At 41.9% G+C, this 21149-nt stretch overlaps 1 protein-coding gene across 5 annotated transcripts in view; it reads left to right on the top strand.

The window, feature by feature from the left end:
* The window catches only part of LOC147137970 (mitogen-activated protein kinase kinase kinase 7-like), a 144401-nt gene that overhangs the window by 58787 nt on the left and 64465 nt on the right, over nt 1–21149 (top strand). For 4 of the 5 annotated variants that reach the window (XR_015089338.1, XM_086049770.1, XM_086049772.1 and 1 more), the window contains 2 exons: nt 2064–2188; nt 7717–7845. Coding sequence is in view for 4 of the 5 variants with exons in the window: in XM_086049770.1 (XP_085905896.1) it covers nt 2064–2188; nt 7717–7845 (254 nt within the window). In the remaining variant the exon portion in view is untranslated. The remainder of the gene's footprint in view (nt 1–2063; nt 2189–7716; nt 7846–21149) is intronic. The other variant, XM_086049771.1, reaches the window with a different exon arrangement.

Below are 21149 nucleotides of genomic sequence, written 5' to 3'. Positions count from 1 at the left end.
TTGAACGAGGTGGAAGTATGAGGTCATCAAATGCCCATATTTGGGCATGCCAGAAAAGATGGCGGCAGCCTAAAAACATGTCTGTACATGTCTTGAACGAAGCGGAAATATAATGTCCTTATTTGGGCATGCCGGAAAAGATGGCGGCAACCAGGATAGGCCTGGACTTTCCCAGGGTGACATCACTGTTCAAAACATGCCTGGGCATGTCTTGAACGAGACGGAAGCATAATGTCCATATTTGTTCATACCGGAAGGGGGCGTTAATCATAAATGACGTGTTAATGGGGTGGGGACTAGGAAGTACCAAAACGGCGGACAAGAAACGAAGCACGGCAACGTAAAATGGCCGACCGGATGTGAGGTATCGGGGCTAGGGATGGGCTTATGGACTACAACATGGCGTCATCAAAGCGCGCTGTTAGGAGCGGGACTTCTGGACTACAAAATGATGTCATCACAGGGGTGTGCCTAGGGGAGGGGCCCTACTTTCGGACTACAAGATGACATCTACAAATGAATATCGGCTTCAAATATTGGTTATCGAACTACTTGATCACTAATAATCGGCATCGGTATCTGCCCTGAAGAAAGCATATCGGTCTATCTCTACTCTAGAGGCACGGTCCTAGATGTCCACACGATGTTGCAGATGTTTTTCAACCAGGAGAATCCCACAACTACCAGGGCCTCTCAGAACTTTAGGCGGATCTCATCCACCCCCATGGCCATGCCACAGGGGTGCTTTTTAACCTTCTTGGTGACCTAAACCCAGAGATTGGAGCACCCATTTCAGAGTCACCAAAGTGTTCTTTCTCATAGGAAGGAGTCTTGGTAGAGTGAGTCTTCAAATTTTTCTCCCCAGCGAACCATAGTGTCCGTAACCATAAGTCAGCAGCACCCCCATCCCCACTATACACAGTGTAGATGGCACATTGCTTCTCGCTCCTGAGACTTAGGAAGCTGGACCACAATTTCCTCAAAGTCATACAGATGTTGTTTTACGTGACCTAACCGAACTCCTCCTTCGCTTTAGCTTGCTGGTGTCATATCATTGCCCACGTGAGTATTGAACTATCCCAGCAGAACGAGGGAGTCCCCAAAGGAGGGAAATATTTTCCAGCACCCCCTCTAAGGCATCCAAAAATTGTGGGTACTCTGAGGTGCTGTTTAGTACATAAGCATAAACTACAGTCAGGACCCCTGGTGGAGGAAAGCTACCCTCTGAACCACTTGTATGAACCCCAATGTACAGACACAGAGCCAGGGGGCAATAAGTATGCCCATACCTGCTCAGTGCCTTTAACCGGAGGTAACTCCCAAGCGGAAGAGAGTCCAACCCTTCTCGAGGACTGGTACAAGCACAGCTGGGAGTCCATGGGAAGGGGAACCCACATTATCTATCACAGGTGGATGAACCTGACTTTCAAAATCAAAACAACTGTCAGATCCTGATGATCAATACAATATCATTTATTCAATCTCTCTGTGCGACTGGGTGCCAAATCTACCATGGTCTGTGGACCAGTGATTGGGGACCGCTGTGTTGAATGTCATCAGATTTGATGATAGACGGACTGGTGGACCAGGAAAATTTAGTGGCGGAAGTGATGACGGAAGAATGGTTAAAATAACATGACGGGCTGACTGCCTGATGATTAAAGTCTTGTTCGGCTTGAAAAAAATGACAGACTCACAATGACGGACGGGTGACCAGGCAGCTGAAGAATGAGCGGCCAGAAAAATTTTGTAAATTGAATAAATCATAGGAATAACTATTTGCAGTGTATATTGCCCTTCCACTTGCCTGCCCAGTCGGGTAAAAAAGAAAGATATGGCCTCCAGTTTTTCTTTATTTTTATATTTCTTTGTCTTTGACTGCAAAAGTGATACTGAACAGACTAATTCAGCTGTTATTTGAGTATATTTGTCTTTATAAAAGCCTATTAAAGGTGAAGTCAAAAACATATTATTGTGAAGAAAATGTTTTAACTTGACTTCCCATTTAGTTATAGCATTTGGGGTCCTCAAGTTTGTGATCCTTCTCCTCTGGATTGTTTCAGTTTACTCCTGGTGTCTCGTGGTACTGTGCTGAAGATATGCGACTTTGGAACAGCTTGTGACATCCAAACTTACATGACCAACAATAAAGGCAGTGCAGCTTGGATGGCACCAGAGGTGTTTGAAGGTGAGCAGATTGACCATTTGTAAGCTAATACCGGTAGAAGGTAAGTATGATTAACCCATTAAGGCCTAAAGCGCCTGGCTCAACATCTCCCCAAAACCTATGGGCAACTGTAGAATCACCCTCTAAAACCTGAAGTTTTTCCAGAAATTCAACACCTACAAAATAATTAATATCTGAGCCCCTGTAGCAGATAGTTCCCAAAAAATTTGAGAGCTTAGACATGTGGCATTTGTGCCTGTTTATTATTATTTACTGTTTCAATCTAAAAATGTAAAAATACAGTATGTGTGCAAGGTAAGCAATATTTTTAACAAATTTTAAAAAAAAAAGATAATTACCATCCTCTAATCTGTTACAAAGCCGTCAATATCGTCATTGTCTATAAACATATATCTTAACCATATATCACGTTCTACTTTTTCTGCTAGTTCAAAGTCCACAATCGCGTCGTCTATATCTCTGCCGTCACTTATTTCAGAGCTCCCGCGGTCGTCTGCGTCCGCCATTATGGCTTGAAAAAACTCTGTGACATCCTACAGGGTTCATGACACCGTCACATGTATGTTCTGATGCATTTCATTGGCTAAGAGACCGAGAATTGGATAAAAAAAAGAATAGGATGTGCTCTCCCGGCTTCAAAGGTAGAAAGACGCAGCAGCCTCACGGCTCTAGTGGGTTAAAGAAGCAGTGTTGCACCTGTCCAAATAGCCAATTTAGGGTGCACTCACACTCTGGAATATTGATGTGCTTGGACCTACTTGCCCCCTGTAGCCTGGCAACTTTGAGAAGTGTGAGGTCTCTGCTAAGTATTCAGGTTCGGTGCACTCATCTGGCACACTTAGAAGAGTAGGCCAGAACTCTGCACGACTGATCATGCACATTCACACTGTTAGGATAGTTATGTCCTACAATTACTGTAATGTGATTGTTCCTTTGGTCACTTCTAGTATAGTAGTAATTTAGTCATTTGACGGAAAAAAAATTCCACTGTGTTTCAAGATGATGAGGCATATGCACAAGCTGCTCTTATGTGTCAATTAGTTCCACACCTCCCACTTATTTACAAATGTCTTCAGTATAAAACAAAACCAGAGACGTTGACCTTGGCTGTTCCGGCACTTTTGGAGGGGACTGTATATTAAAATGACATATCTACGCATATTAACGATAAACCTTGCCCAGATGTGTTGTAATTCTTTAAGGCTACGTTCACACTGTAGGGCGTGATGCCCAATTCAGATTTGGGCAAGAAAAGCCTGACAGCGCCGCCAGGCTTAAAAATCACTGGGGGAAACCCTGGGCATGGATTCTTCTGAACCCCATTGGGCAAGAAGCAACTACAGGGTCAGTGTTCAAACATCTGCAATAGGAAGTTGCTATCACAGTTGTAGATGGATGAGTTACAGTTTGACTCATCTGCAGTACAAAGATGTTCCGGCAAAGGGGAGCCAGGACACAAGGTCATTAGGGGTGTGGTTTCATCATCATCCCCAAACATCGAAAGTGGGTTCCAAGCCCCGCAAGCAGAACAGTTCAACACAAGATCGATTGACCTGAGAGAGAAATCATTCAAACAGTTTCCAATTCCACCTGTCATTTTTACCTGAACACCTAAAAAGATGCTCTCAAAGTAAATTTGAAGCTGTAACCATTTGGAGTATCAGAATAGTTTTGGTCTCTTTTTGAAGATAACACTTTGAATCTTTCTCCTCAACTGACAGAATCTGTTAAAGTGCTACTGGCACTGAATTATGGAAGTTTGAATAGACAAAACAAGACAGATTTTATGTCCACCTATTTTTTTTCCCCCCAAAATCTGCCTGGAAAATTAATCGAGCAGGGTGGTTGGACTGGATAACACAACAGAATCACAGCTCGATTGCTTCCCCAGTTCCATTTAAAATGTCATAATAATACTACAGAAAATGAGCATTTTACACACGTTTTCCGAAGGAGAGGTCCAGGCGAACCAAAAGTGTGCCATTTGGGTGACCCTTTGCAACCATGGTCATATACTTCGGGGAAAAGGCTGCTGTTCTGGAATGCTTCAACATACAAATAAGTGAGTTTTATTGAAAAGTGAGTCTTGGGGCTATTTTATCCGACATCCAGATTCATTCCAAATATTACTGAAAGAGTAACAGAAGCATAAACACATTTTCTATAAACAAACTGTTGTGCATAGATAGAGTACAAACGAGTCTTTTGGTGTAAAGTGCAGTTACTTTATATTATAAAAAAACAACCAAACAAGCACAAACAATTTATTTATTCATTATTTATTTACAAAACATATTGGCAACACTTAAAAATTGTAGGGCAATATCATTCATTTCCTGTCCTTACTGGGAATAAAGCAGAGTGCCACATTAATGCGATAGCAACAGAACCTCCTCCTCAAACTCACTGCAACTCACTTCCCCAATTGTCTATCGGGTATCTTGTTTTTTAAATCCGTTTTGCCATATTTGAACATGGAAAAACGCAAAAAAAAGAAGGTTGACGCTGTGTGACGTGTGCTCTTACACACGGGCTGGCGTCACTGTCAGCCGAAATATGTTTTTTTTAAGGGATTTCATTGGCCGTTCAATACGTCAATTTATAATTTTGTAATTTGTAATCTATTTATTTAAAAGGGACAGTGCATATAAATGAATATTTACATGTAAATATGCCAGAATTAGCCAACGGCTACTTTCCATCTGCAGTCCCTAGCAATCACTGGCAAGTTTGGTTGTGACTGGCACAAATTACGAATCATCCATATGTAGGGGTGGTACTATTTACGCACAAATTGTTCATTGGCTGTTGATGATCTGGTGACACAGTACACATTAGTTTATTGGATCAAGTGAGGTGCCAATCAGACACCAGGAAGCAGACCTATGTTTTGATACCTTTCATGCCTTAGTTGGATCAAGCGGACTCGACGTATGATGGAAAATATGTACAATATATGCGGATCTGCTGGAAATATATAGCAGCTAATAACGTGGCTTTATGGATGTAAAGCTCGGTGTGGACTAACTATATTACTGGAATACTTTTACTGGACCATTGTCGACGTAATGGGATCATTATGACATTGTCTTAGACATTTATGAGGCTGAAATGGTGAGTTCCGTATTTTTTGTGTGTTTGTGATTGTTTGACTTAAATACTCGCTGAGCCTGCAGATATGATTGCATCTTATAATGTTGGGCATCATTTGAATCTCTGGAAGCTCAGTTTTGCAACCATATATAACATGCCCGGGCATGTTTTGAATTGGTGACGTAAATTCCCCAGCTTTGTTCTATATCTAGTGAACGTCCGGCCGGTGGTGGAATCACAAAAGTTAAGGCCTGGGGGAACTCAACTACCTCCTGATTGCCAAGGCAAGGCAGAGAAGTTAGCCTCCTAACAGAGCAAAGCAAAGGTGTGAAGCTGAAGAAAGAATTGCCCAAGAAATACAGTAACCTGTCCACATATCAGAATTAGAATCACCATTATTGGCCAAGTATATAAAACACACAAGGAATTTGTCTCCGGTAGTATGGCACACTAGTATTGCCATAACAAGCAACTACGATATGAGGCACTTGAGACTGCCAAGCAAAGACTCAAAGCCTTGGGTACTTGCCTGAAGAGGTTAACGAGAGAGGTAGAGGCGAGGAGAATAAACACTATGTTCTCCAACAATCCAGCTAAGGTCTACTTTCAGTGGCACGGTAGCAAGACTGAAAGAGACACGCCAAGGCCAAAACAGAGTATCTGGGAGAAGGAAGCGTCACACAATACCAATGGCCAATGGCTGGCAGACTTAAAAACAGAGCACAACAATGTCCCAGAACAAGAACCAGTAGTCGTAACAGTGGCAGATATTCCAGCATTAGTGTAGAAAATGAAGAGATGGACAGCACCAGGGTCTGACATGATTCAAGCCTACTGTCTAAAGAAGCTAACTGCACTCCATGAACGCCTGGCAGCACAAGTGAACCAGCTGCTCACATCAGGGACCCACCCACAATTGATAACCCATGGCCAGACAGGCATCATCATGAAGAACCCCCAGAAGGGAATAACTCCATCAAACTACCAACCTATATCCTGCCGTAGTACCACATGGAAGCTCCTATGAGGCATCATGGCAGCCAAAATCAATAGGCATATAGATCAATACATGAGGTAATAACACCAGGTTTACCAAACACCAACTACTGGTTGGCAATCACCCAAGCCTGTAAAACCAGAAGCACCAACCTGTGCACTGCCTGGATTAACTAGAAGAAAGACCATGGCTCAATTCCACACACATGGATACTGGAGTGCTTGAGACAGTATAACATCAACAGGATTCTAAGAACCTTCGTCAATAACTCACTGAGGCTGTGGACGACACCTCTGGAGGCCAACTCAAAGCGGAGAAGTGGAACAGCGATCAGCCACGTCGTCTACACAGATGCCCTCCAGCTGTATGCTAAGAACAAGCATATCATCGAATCATTGATTCACCTCACAAGGATATACAGCAATGACATCAGAATGTCATTAGGACTACACAAGTGTGGGTGAATGATATCTAGGCAAGGGAAAATGATCACAACCAAAGGGAGTTAACCTGAATGCATCATAAGAGATGTGCAGAACAGCTACAAGTACCGTGGAATTCCATCGGCAAATAGGCACCATGAGGTGGCAGCTCGAAGGGCAGCCAAGGCCAATTACTTAAGGAGGGTGAGGCAGATCCTGAATAGTCAGCTGAAAAGCAAGAGTAAGATCCAGGCCATTAACACATATACCCTGCCAGTAATCAGATGCCCTGCTGGCGTAATCGCCTAGCCTCTGGAAGAGTTGCAAGCCACTAATAACAAGATGTGTGGTGGCGGGCAAGGCATAAATGGAGCGGTATAACCAGGGAGTAGGTATAGTGTCCAGGAACATTGTATTGTAGTCTGTGCTGTGCTCTGCTGTGCTCTGCTCTGCTCTGCTCTGCTCTGCTCTGCTGTGCTGTGCTGTGCTGTGCTATGCTATGCTATGCTATGCTATGCTATGCTATGCTATGCTATGCCATGCCATGCACAATTGGTGGGTGCTCTACTTCAGCTTCATGGCTAATCATAGGGGTATGAGAATATCATCTCCGACTCCAGCCATGCTCTAAACAATTAAATGTGTGCTTTTACCATCTGGTTGCCAGTGCTGGGTGCCAAGTTATAACATGGTCAGGCTCAAAAAGTCCTTTGTGCATCAATCAATCCTAAAACTAAACAAGGAGCTTTGTATAAAAAATCACACAAAATCAATGAGGCCTTAATAGGAGTAGCCTTTGTTAAATGTTAACGTTTGTTTAGTGTGTTTCTGTTGTCGAGTGAATTGCACGTGTATGACTGTACTGCTGTTTTAATGCAAGGCAAATTTGGGATCTTGTATCTGACATCTGACAAAGTGTCTCTCTGTCTGTCTGTGTCTGTCTGTGTCCGTCTGTCCGTCCGTCCAATAACATGTAATTTCACCTGATTATTTTGATGATTGTGTGTGTTCCTTAGGTAGTAACTACGGTGAAAAATGTGACGTGTTCAGTTGGGGCATTATCCTGTGGGAGGTCCTCACACGCAAAAAACCCTTTGATGAGATTGGCGGTTCAGCATTTTGTATCATGTGGGCTGTCCACAGAGGTGAGTGTCTTGTATCAAAAATGTGCCTATTTTTCTTCATTATAGGTACAATTCAAAACTTAAAGACCAAGTGTGAAGTGAACTTGGCCAACCACCTTTTGAGAAATACTAACAGCTAAAACCTTTTTAAGCATACTTTCATTAGTTTGCAACCCACCCAGATTCATAAGTTGTTAAGCAACGCGCTTAACAACGAAAATACAAATGTTCGGTTCGTCAATCTCCGGTAATCTTCGGCGTGACGTCATTTGATGAGATCGAGTCGCCAGTCACCCATTGTACTACATTGGTGATTGTCCCATTAACTGCTCTTTGCCGTTGTTAGCGCCTTTTTCTGTGAAATGCCTCGGCGATGTGTGGTGATGCATTGTTCACATTCAGGTCAACAGTTGTTTGAGCGGCCAAAAAGATAATAATAGGGCACGTAAATGGACCAGTTTCGTTCTCGCGAAGCGAATGGACTTCACGCCGGTGTTATAGTTCAACTGGCTTCCACATTAACTGGCCCTCGATTCCAGCTGTGGCCGTTCGGGCAATGCCAGTCAGCTAATTTTGTTTTTTCCTGTCGGCAGATTCGTCACAAGCAACAAAACTGTTCAATTGCATACCTGTTCAATTCTACAATAAACACTTGAAACCAAATGTTTACAACTCATGACTGGCTGCATGAAATTGTAAACATAAGTAAAAAATAAAAATAAAAACGTAGAGAGTGGTTTTTGAACCCATGACACAAAGGGGAAAAAAGCAGCAGCACACGATCGGAGCGAACACTCTCCCCACTACACCATTAGCTGGCATGACTGTTGAATGAAGATGCCACATCCTCTTGGAAAACTGCCAATCAAGTCAATCTTACTATAGATTCACTTGCATTTTATGATTTATTAAATATACCTTAGTTGTGCCTACTAGTACTATCACAATGTTACAAAAATAACGCTAATTTGACAATGTGGGTCACCAACCCACTATGACGTGTGCTCTCAGTGCTAACGGACCAAGTTATCTCATGTGTAATTTACAGCACAGCACAGCATCGAATTAATGAATGAATTTTTTAAATGAATTTATGTATTCAAACAGCCTATTCACATATACACACACACACACACACACACACACTGTATACATTTTCCGTACAAATAAAAATGTACGTATCGAATGCTGTGGCTGGCCGAAACGCTTAACCACAAGAAAACCCAGAAGGCGGTCAGTTGTCCCTTCTACCTTCTGTGCCCAAAGAGCAGTCAATTTTACACCAAGCTTTTAGCTAATATCCCACATCAAGGTGTGAACAGGCGCTTTTGTTGTGGAAACAAGGCAATTACTGGCACACGAAGGAGGTGGGGGTTAACGCCAGCCCATTTAGAGTAAAGTTTAGTTGCACAGTCACTTTGTCTTTGAATACGTTAATACATGAATTGCCACTGAGAAACTTAGATGAAATCAACATGTTTTTTTCTGTTCTAGTTGATATTTATTGATTAGCTAAAATAGTGTGTAACTGCCTGACAGATACAGGATACACAAAGAAATGGAATTTGAAGTCAATCCAATCACAATTTTGTTTCTTTTTTGGAATACACAAAGAACAAAATTACAAGTCCCAGAATCCTATCAAATATACTGCATGTATAAAACGAATAGTACAATATATGTAAATAAAACAATGTTGACCAGAGGTGTTGCTCTCATAGGTGTGTGATGGCCTGGATGGCCTGCCATAGTCTGTGTGCATCTGCTCTTTTTGAAGTTGGAGGTGATCATTTGGTGTAGTCTTGTTTTGCTTTCCTGATAGGCTCTCGCTGTTCTCAGATTGGATTTATCCCCAGCTCTGAATGTGATGTCTGGCCTTGCATCTCAAAACAATTGCACAAGTGTGCTAACTGTGGAACTTGTTTTTTCGGCAGAGGACTGCTTTGCCAGAAGTACAGCTTTATATCCAAAGCACTATAACACCCGCCGTTTGCATTTCAAAACAATTGTACAAGTGTGTTAACTTGTTTTTGTCGACAGAGGGCTCTATATCTGCAAAGATTTTTGCAGATATGTTTGTAATGCTTTTCGAGCCCTGACAAAACTCAACATTTTCTAAGATGCAAGCACACACTGTTCAATGAGATATGCCCTTTACGCTATTCAATCATGGCTACCGCTGACTAAAAAAGTTCAATCAAGTCTTGTAGTTTACTATTATTGCTGCAGATTTAAAAAAAAAATAAAAATGTGAAGTCATTTTTTGCTTTTCATTTCATCAACTTATTTTTGTTATTTTTGCCATGCTATGTGTTTGTGAACAACGAAGTCTAAAGACAGGTAAGATAACTTTATTTAGGCTAGTCAATGTTGGCTTCCCTCAACACCGGTGGATGTCTTTCCCCCAAGGTGATGGTTTTTATATGGGTCAGATCATAAATGCACTTTGTGTTTAGGAGGTCACAGTGTCTGTGTATTCATAATTGTCTATGTGGTAATGAAAGATCTAAATCTATATGACAAAACATTCCAACAGTAATTGTATTATTATTATTATTGTGGCTATTATTGCTGCCTGCGTTTATTGTAGTTATTATTGCTGCATACTTGATACATTTCACAATCTGTTGAATCAAACCACTGTTGAGGAGCAGTGCAGGTCCTCTCAGGCCACATTGTCTACTTCAAAACTGGTTTGGCAACATTCTCACTCTGTCTGCAGGCTGGGATGGGGCAGGCTTTGTGTCTTCAGAGTAGAGCTGGGGTGCTTTTGAGTTGGAAAATGTACATGTTGTTGAAATTTTGGTAGGACAGTCTTAAGATCAGTATGATTAAAATCTCCAGTGAGGATGATGAAGCAATCAGGGTCTGAGTAACATAGATGAAATAAACACACATTTTTTTTCTTTTTGTTATTTATTGATGAACGAACAGTGTGTATAGTGTGTGAATAGGTACAAAAATCCTCTAAAATGTTCAAAAAATATTGTATATAAAAAAACTGTGCATTACGTGCAAGAAAAACCCAATGTATTTACAATAGCATCCAAAAATCACAAATGCAGCAATGGTCACATACCAATATTGGCGTCACTGGCATTCCAGCACTCATTCAGTGTTTGTGTACACCGAACATACCTGGCATTGCCATGGCATCTCCGACGCAACGTGCAGTGGTTAGATTTTTCTTGCATTTTAACTTCACCTGACACAAAGCCCTTTTCCCTGTCTGGTGTGAGAGGTTGTTGTTGAAGCAATTTTCCTTCTTTGCCATCTTTGTGCCCCCAAATGAAACTTTGCAAGCTCTTTTGCGAGGCCAATCAGGAATTCCACTCGTCTCTCTTGCTTTCCAGTGCATTTTTGTTATAGAACATGTGCATTTAATGTGGCTATGTCAATCATATAGAACATTGCAATTGGCCATCTCCGTGTTCCTGTGCGCACACTATACTCGCACACCATCTGATCCATTATGTCCACGCCGCATTTGGTGATGTTGTATTGTTTGACTGTGGCTGGCTTCTTCTTCGTGCTCTCGTTGCCTTCAAGCACGCTGTGCATGCTGCTCAGAATGTAAACTGCCTTTTTCCGTTTTGCCGTTCACACCGTCAGTGTGGCACCAGTGGTTGAAAACACCAAATGAATAAGATAAATTATTTTCACTTTGTACACAAAATGACACACTCGTAAGGAGCTCTTGATGGGGAAAAAAAGAACAGGACCACAAAACACCTTCAACATACTGTACCTGAGTGCTGAGTGATAAGACAGAGGAAGATCTGAAGGTCTGAAAGTCTTAAACTATAATTGAACAGTCATTTGGAAAATGTTTAATGCTCCTCAATGAGCCTTTGGAGCGGCTGTAAATACTGTATGTAAATACATTTGTATACAGATTAGGTTTTAGGACTTTGTCTTTTGGAAATGCTTCTTGGTCTTAGTGGCATTTTAGTCATCTCTATATGTGATCGTTTAGTCTAGTTTTAGTCAATATAAACTCTGGGGCTGGGTTGCACCAACGCGGTTTAATTTAAACGAGGCAGGTGACCATGGCCATTCATTCTCCGTCAGCACCTCTCCACCCCCGTTGACCATTGATTTCCGATGGGTAAAAAAAGTCCTTTGACAATCGCACATTCACATCAGGAATCTACACACCTTCGCACACCACTGAGAGTGCATGTGATGTAATGATGAAGGAAGGCACAGTGAATTTTTGGTTGGCTCCAGGTGTCCAATTTTGGCATTCATTTCATGAATACAAGGAGGACTCAAATGGACATTGATTATTTTATTTGAAAGTAAGCCTCAACCAAGTGTCTTTTTTTTTTAGAGTTCAGAATGTTTTTGTTACAAGTAGAATGAAAAATTACACGTTCTTTGTGGCAGCTCATTGATTTCATAAATGCAACCAGCATTTTTTTTTCATAATACAGGTTAAAAAAAACCAACCAAACAAATAATGATATACGCAGTGTTATTGTCACTTTTGATATCAAAAGAGTTGGCTCCTGGTGATTTTTTTTTCTGTGTGAGACGGTCCAAATGGCTCTTTTAGTATTTAAGGTTGCTGACCCTTGTCCTAGTTGGAATGTAACGTTTTTTTTATTTCATTTTTTTTTCAGCCGACCATCAAGCACTGTATAGATGGCACACCCTGGACGAAATTCCGGTCCTCTGGCTGGAGCATTTTTCGTTTTTTGACGTTTAAGTGTCCTGGGGTGACTTGACAGTCTCTATATAAATCAAATGTATTATTATTCCAGAAAAAAAAACAGATCTGGCATGAGATAACCGAAAGTAAGATGCTCGTTTCCTCATTTCCTCATTCTTAATCCCTTTTCACACCGCATTGAGCAGGGCTCAGCGCGCCGTCGTCAAACCCATTCATTGTGTATGTGGTGAGGGGAGGGGACCACGGAACGCTGCGTTGCCGGGCGGCGCGTCAAGAGTACACCTGCCGCGGTGGCAAGGTGCCTTGTATGGATACACGTTCTACTCGAGAGCGTCGTCGCCGTGATGCCAGACAAACGCCTCCAATAGGAGAGGAGCTTGAAGAATGATCTAATGAGGTCTTGGCGAACTCACACAGAAAACGTGGCCAACAGTGAAGTATACGTTTCCAAATGCTTTCCAAATATTAAAATATGCCTTGTACAATTCAATCCATGCACAAATACTTCAAAATTAACAAATAATAATATTATGTGTATGTTGCAATATCCTATTCAGTTATCACATTGAATAAATTATTGTGCCGCTTTCGATGTCCCATTTCCTGTTAGTGTGTTGCTCATTTGTTTTATTATAACATATTGATGTCTATATGTCTCTATGTCTCACTGTTTCACAGTGAAATGGGAGGGAAATAGTTGCAAGTAATTTGGATTTTGTAATAACATACCAGATGTGGTTATGTGTACTGTAAATGTATATAATGGCCACATGTACTGTATGTATACACATATACCAATTACGTGTGTTTATCAACTTTGAGTAACACGTTGCCTCGATCCATTTTCAAGCAACCTGGCACATTGTCAAGGAAGTCCACTCGGAAGACCGAGACAAGCCTAGTAATAGGACTGTAAAAGCAACTCAGACCAGGCAAGATTGACTTTTCTTATGCGCGGGACAGTGGAGGTAACTCGAGGTGGTTGCTCCCCCAGTCTGTCAGCCTCTGTGCCCCCCTCATTCTCATTTTATTGAGTTCAAGCAACATACATTCAGAGAAACAGACACATGACAATAGAGGTACTTCCTCTTTGTCTGCACTTTTGAAACTGTTGGTGGTTTAACCATCAACTGCTAACAACATCCAGCAGAAACCTGTCGCAAGCAGTAGCCAAACAGAAAAAGATAGCAAGAACTAAAACTGTTTTTGGTCCAATACATGTATGTGCAAGGTAAACCCGGAAACATCAAACATTCACAACTGCATTGCTTTTTGTGAAGTTGTCAAAAAGGGTTTACATAATAGTAGAATCATCGTCATCATCAGAGTTCATGTACACTTGTTGGTATTCAGACATAGCTACAGTAACATGAGCAGCTACTTTCAATTCAACAACATCCAAAAATTTGGCAGGACAAATTTTGCACAGGATAATACAACAAGGGATACAAAAACAGGATCATAATAGCATACTAATGATAATCCCGGCTATAGCGACAGCAATACCTTTCCAATTTCCAAATGCATCCTGTAGTCATTGCAAAAAGGCGTTTGGTTCAACTCCATACATAACTTCCATATTTTGAGTTTTTCTCCCTGTAAGCTCTAAGCAGTGTAACGGTTTCTGTTAACGATCCATTAGACAATGTGTGCAGAGCAATGTAGGTACAACAATCACCAGTTTTAATCATTTGACAAACTCCTCCTTTTTCCGCCAATATCATGTGTAATGCCTGCCTATTCTGCAAAACCATAAGTGAAGATGCATGCAATTGTGAAGCTGTATGCGTAAATAATGCTTCTGGGAAATTTGTTAAAGTGTTTACCTTGTGATTCAGATAATTGATTAGTTCGGTTTGCTTATACGTGGTATAAGGCATGAGGTCTAGGGGAAGACCAAGGAGGAGGTTTATGGATGTAATGAGGGAGGACATGAAGGTAGTTGGTGTGAGAGAAGAGGATGCAGAGGGCATACAGAATCTCAAATGGGGATAGAGTTTTTCCTCGTGTAGGTCCTATCCTCATTCTTGTGGCTACAATAGGAATACAAGCAGGCCACTGTCTCTTTGTTTCTTTCATGGTCTTAATGAGTCTGGCTTTAACTGTTCCATCGGTTTGTTCCACAAGTCCTGCTGACTGTGGATGGTACACACAGTCGCTTCAAGTCAATGTTTAACAGTTCGCACACTCTGGTAACTGCTTTGTTCACAAAGTGTGTTCCATTGTCACTTCTGATTACAGATGGAATTCCAAATGTTGGAATTATGCGTTCACATAATACCTTTACAATAGTTTTCACATCATTGTGGGTGCTTGGAAACAGTTCAACCCACTTTGAAAACACGTCAACAATAACAAGACGATATTGTTTCCCTTGTGTTTTGTTCAATTCGATATAAGCCATGTGTATTGTGCGTTGTTTTCTTAACAAATTATACATTGTTCGCAAAATTTTTTGAATAGTGCGTAAATCTCTGTGTGTGGTAGTGCTGATATACCTGTGCTATCATACCCCCTGTTGACACATGACTCAATCCATATGTCAATTTTGCTGCCCACTCAACTAAGGATTTTCGGTAGCCATGTCTTAATGTCGGCCAATTTCTCTATTCCTATATCGTCTGGTTTAGCACCCTTGTTCTCCCACTATTGTTGTTCTGTATGTGGTGCTTGTTTTTCTCTTGTGTGTTTTGACGTCAAAATGTCTTGTGTTGTGTTCTGTGTTTCTGCTGCAAACAGTTCATGTGCTAATGTTGTGTCAACTGGGGAAGTCCCCTGGGCCGCTTCCTTAGCAGCTTTATCAGCTAAGCGGTTGCCAATTGTGATTGAGCCATTTCCTGTCAAATGTGCAAATTGCAATTATTCTAGGCAGTTGTACTGCTTCTAGTAGCTGTAGAAGCAATGCCTTGTAGGCCACTTCTTTTCCTGTTGTGGTTTTGAACCCTCGGTTTGCCCAGGATTGACAGAACACATGCACTGAAACCCAGCCATATTGGCTGTTTGTCCAAATGGTTACATCTTTCTCTTGAAACATTTTGCATGCTTGAATCAATGCTGATAATTCAGTTGATTGTGCAGAATACATTGATTTCAACGTTCCTTGGAAGAAAATGTTGGTCTGTATTGTAACTGCCTATCCCACCCTTTTGCGGCAGACTTCCCCTTTGCTAGTCAACAAAAACAACTTCTCCAGTCAGAAGAGGTATGTCTGTTAGATCGGGTTGGGGTTTGGTGGAAATTTGGACTTGGCTACCACAGTCGTGTGGCGTGCCATCTACTGGTGTGGGCAGAAGTGTCGCTGGGTTTAATGCGCCACACTTTATGATGTTAATGCGTCCCTGTGATAGGAGAAGCCTGGTGCAGTGTAGGTGTCGTGTTGGTGACAAAAATGTCATCTTTGTTTCTAAGAGCATTACAGAACCTGCATGTGGCACCTTCAAAGTTAAAGGATGGAACAACACCAGTACCGCTGATGCCTCGACCCCTAAAGCTGCAGCCCACACTGCTTTGACACATTCAGGAGTAGCTCTAGCCACAGGATCAAGTTGTTGTGAATAATAGGCTACAGGCCTCAATTTTGTTAATGTTTTTGCATCAACACCGAGGTTATAAAACCTTGCTTAGCTGTCACTGTTTGCTCAAAAGGTTTGTCATAATTTGGCAAAGCAATTACTGATGAGTTTATCAATTCCTGCTTTATCTCTTTGAATGCCATGTCTGCACTCGGCGACCATGTTACCTGGTCTTGCATTGCCATTGGTTTGTCATAGATTATGTCTAGCAGCACCCTGGTGATTTCTGAATAATTTGCAATCCAAGCCCTGCAATAATTGCACAATCCCAAAAATGACATATGTTTCTTTTCAAATATACACTACTTTTACGAGCACAAAAATAGAAAACATGCTAAACACTATTTCTATGGATTAAGTTACATTTCTTGTGTAGTCTATAATACGAAGTCAGTTTTGTTTGTGTTTACTTTTGTTTCAAATTGCTTCAAGTGAAATTTGCAAACATATTATTGATCATTATATTGTTATACAGTTTACACAGGCCATTCTACTGAATTGGTTCAAATTCAGAGTTTGAAAATTTGTGAAATGTGTATTTTATTACAGAAAAACCTTTATTGTATTCATGTTGCACCATATCTAAGGAGTACAAATATAGTAAAAGTACAGTCAATTTTCAAATAGTATTTTCTAGCTTTTCCCTAATATCTTGCCTGTCCCTAAAATGTGTCACTACTGAAACACACAATTAGAGAAGAATAAAAATAACTCTACTAGCCGATTCATATTTTTTTCCATTCCCTCCTCTACAGAGTATTTTTTTATAGATTAATATATATGGTTTTGACATCAAAACAGATTTTAATATGACTTTTTCCGAAATAAATCAAAATGTATCTGCTATTTTTCATTGTAAAATGTAGAAAGTTGATCATATTGACTTCAAAAGTCATCATTAATTAAAACAAGCATTCCCCTCAACAATCATTATCAAAAAATGTCTATGTATTATATTTAAAACTTACTTTATTCAAAAATAAATGTTTCGGTAGTGACGTTTTATGATTGTTGTTGACAATACTCAACAATGCTAGGCACAACGTGGCTACCACAGACAGTTTTGAGCATGTGTACAGAGATAGAAAACAGTACATTTAGCATTAAAATCAAAAGTGCTCATTTTGTTGCCGAAATGAGGTGTTCGGTAGTGACGGTCCTTAAAACCACATGCTGATTTTCAAACTTTGGAGAGCACATAACTTAATAATGCTGCTAACTAATTACTCTCCATGTGCCCAGTGCTGAACATGAAGGTAATGTCTCTTACTGGTGAAATTTCTGTGGATGTGGGTAAAACCAAGCCCTGCCTACAAAAAAATAATTGCGTTTCGGTAGTGACATGAAAAGTTGGGACAGGTTTTTTTACATAGAAACTACCAATTTGAAAAAAATCTACGAAATCAATGTCAATCTTTCACCATACATTTAAAAGCAACCAAAATGTTCTATTAAAGTAAAGTATTTTTTGAATTGGCAAAAATCTTCTACGTTTTTTTTTCATGAATTGAAATTTAGGAGTTAGAGATTGGGACAGCCACCTACCAATAGGAAGTGACATATATAAAAGATGGCTTTTTATGCATTCAGTTAAATAGTATCTCAATTAATGCCTTGTGGTAAAATAGATCATAAGATATTACTAAATATGCAAGGTCTGAACACTTCATTGTTTTTTAAAATTTGATTTTCATTGTGGGACAGCAATTTCAACCAATTCGGTAGAATGGCTCATATATGGCCTACTGTAATTTAGAAGTATTGTATAGATTACTAGTATGCAACAGTCAACATTTAAATTAGTTTGACCCAATCAGCATATTAAATCAATGTTATCAGAAGCAAATTACTTAAGCTTTGTTTACTATCTGTAAATATTACTTTAAACACAAAACAAAAAAAACCACCATCTACCATCTACCACCATCTATCTCCAAGTTTTCACCTTACTATCTGCTTCGGAATTTATTCATTCATTCATTATCCATACCGCTTATCCTCACAAGGGTCGCGGGGCGTGCTGGAGCCTATCCCAGCTGTCTTTGGGCAGTAGGCGGGGGACACCCTGAATTGGTTGCCAGCCAATCGCAGGGCACACAGAGACAAACATCCGCACTCACAATCACACCTAGGGGCAATTTAGAGAGTCCAATCAACTTACCATGCATGTTTTTGGAATGTGGGAGGAGTACCCGGAGGAAACCCACGCAGGCACGGGGAGAACATGCAAACTCCACACAGGGAGGCCGGGGCCGGGATCGAACCCACGACCTCTGAACTGTGAGGCGGATGTGCTAACCAGTCGTCCACCGTGCCGCCCTGCTTCGGAATTATTAACAATAATTCCTACTATCTATCTTCAGATTTTCACCTTACTATCTGATTCAGAATCATTAACTCTAACAATTACTACTATCCTGTCAGACTGACCTTAGGTTCCTGCAATCTCTCTGCTGGTCGATTCACTTCGGTTCGTTGGATGGTCTTTGCGTTCCTCCGGTGAGCGATGTCCGACTTCTGGCCTCGTGGAAAGGGGGGCTTCCAGGACCCAGCGGGTTCTGACAGTGCACCGATTGGTTCAGTCGTCGCCGATCATCCACCGAAGAGAAGGCGTTACCATCCGGCTCGAAGGACCACGTTTTAGAATGTCAGGGAAGTCCACTCGGAAGACCGAGACAAGCCTAGTAATAGGACTGTAAAAGCAACTCAGACAAGCCAAGATTGACTTTTCTTATGCGCGAGACAGTGGAGGTCACTCGAGGTGGTGGACAGCAGGATTGTTTGGTTGTGTCCCAAAGCTCGGGTAATTGAACCACGGCATTTATGAAGGTTCTTTCCATTGTCTTCGTTCAATTACCTGTGTGAGTCCGCAAACATAGCACGAGATTACTCCGCCAGCCCCTATCCTATTGGAGGCGCTTGTCTGACGTCACGGCGATGCCACTTTCAAATAGAACATTGTTCTATTCGAGGCACCTTGCTGTCACGGCAGGAGTCCTCTTGCAACACCGCGCTGCCCAGCACCGCAGCGTTCCGTAGTCCCCGCCCCTCGCCACATACACAATGAATGGGTTTGACAACGGCGCCCTGCGCCCTGCTCAATGCGGTGTAAAAAGGGCTAAAGTGTTTCACCACGCCAAATTCCAACCGAGCCACTCGCCAAAGGATGCTCCCATTCTCTTTTCTGCTGATCTGTCCACTTCTTCTTGTTGTAATGAGCATGGATGCAACAGGGAAAGATACGTCTTTTGGAGATGCGGTTTACATATCATCTGAACCAGTGACAAAGCCTCGGCGTTTACTTCCTAAGATAAGATAAGAAGGCCTTTATTGATCCCACAGTGGGGAAATTTTCAGTGTTACAGCAGCAAAGATATAGGTAACACAGGGACGGCGGCATAATGTAGCCATTAATGTATCACATTAACGGCAAACATTCAGGATCAAACCTATGTAAATACATGCAGTAACATGTGTATATACACATGTATATACACACCAACAAACATCTACATAAAAAGTATGAGGAACACTCATTTTAGCCTGTACATAGTACAGAGGAAAAATACTCTGAGTAAGTGACAGTGCTGTAGTGAAATGTAAGGAACAGCATTGGATAGAAATAAAACTAGACTAACAGTAGTGGGGAATGTTGAGTATTGCACGTATTACAGTAGTGGGGAATGTTGGATATTGCACGATATAAGCTCAGGTGCAGGACTGCACAATTGCACTAATGTCCGCCAGTTTGTAGAGACTACACAATGTTCTTGTTAAAGAGTCTGACAGCAGCAAGCAAGAAAGAGTGGGGGGATCTCTCCTTTACACAGCAAGGGTGTAACAGTCTGTCACTGAAGAAGCTGTGGAGTGCTGTTAGGGTACCCTGGAGGGGGTGGTCCGGGTTGTCCAGCTTTGATGACAGCTTGGCCAACATCCTCCTGTCCCCCACCGAGTCCACAGAGTCCAGGGAGCAGCCCAGGACAGACCAGTTTGTCCAGCCGCTTCTTGTCCCGGGCCGAGACGCCGCCTGCCCAGGTGACCACTCCCTGGAAAATGACCGATGCAACCACAGAGTTATAGAAGTTCCTGAGGAGTGTCCCCTGAACCCCAAAAGACCTCAGTCTCCTGAGTAGGAAGAGTCTGCTCTGACTCTTCCTATAGAGGGCGCTCTGTGTTGTCGCTCCAGTGCAGTTTATTGTTCATATGAACACCCAGGTACTTGTAAGTTGAGACTCTCTCAACATCTGTTCCCTGGATATTCACTGGTGCAGATGCAGGTTCAAGCTGGCATATCTGCTCCCCTCAGCAATAGTCATCGAATTGTCAAGAAAAAAGTATTTTTACATTTAACTTCTAACAACTTGAGAACAAAAATAAACAATGGGAAAACAACGCTATCTAGTGAACAAAATATTCACTGGTGCAGGTGCAGAGTGATGCGCCGACAGAAATCCACCACCATCTCTTTGGATTTCTCCGAATTGATCAGGAGGCGGTTCTGCTGGCACCAGTCCACAAAACCCTGAGTAAGTTCTCTGTACTCCCGATCATCTCCGCCTGTGATGACGCCGACAATTGCACAGTCGTCAGAGAACTTCTGCAGGTGACAGGTAGGGGTGCTGTAGTTGAAGTCCGAGGTGTAGAGGGTGAACAGGAAGGGAGCCAAGACAGTTCCCTGTGGGGCCCTGTGCTACAGAGGAGCACGTCAGACACACAGTCCTGTGTCCTCACATACTGTGGCCGGTTTGTGAGGTAGTCCTGGATCCATGTGGTGAGGTGTTGGGCCACCCCCGCCCGCTCCAGCTTGTCTCCCAATAGGGTGGGCTGGATGGTGTTGAAAGCACTGGAGAAATCAAAGAACATGATCCTCACAGTGCTCCCCGCCTTCTCCAGGTGGGAGAGTGAAGTGTGGAGGAGGTAGATGATGTTATCATCCACACTGATGCCAGGCTGGTATGCGAACTGGAGTGGGTCCATTGAGAAGCTCACCAGGGGGCGCAGGTGGACAAGAACCAGTCTCTCCAGGGTCTTCATCAGGTGAGACGTGAGCGCCACTGGTCTGAAGCTGTTCAGATCCT

This window comes from Filicampus tigris, chromosome 13, assembly GCF_054856515.1.
Source record: "Filicampus tigris isolate MCC_2025a chromosome 13, RoL_Ftig_1.0, whole genome shotgun sequence".
In the NCBI taxonomy this organism is placed as follows: Eukaryota; Metazoa; Chordata; class Actinopteri; order Syngnathiformes; family Syngnathidae; genus Filicampus; species Filicampus tigris.
This window is presented reverse-complemented; position numbering and strand designations above follow the sequence as displayed.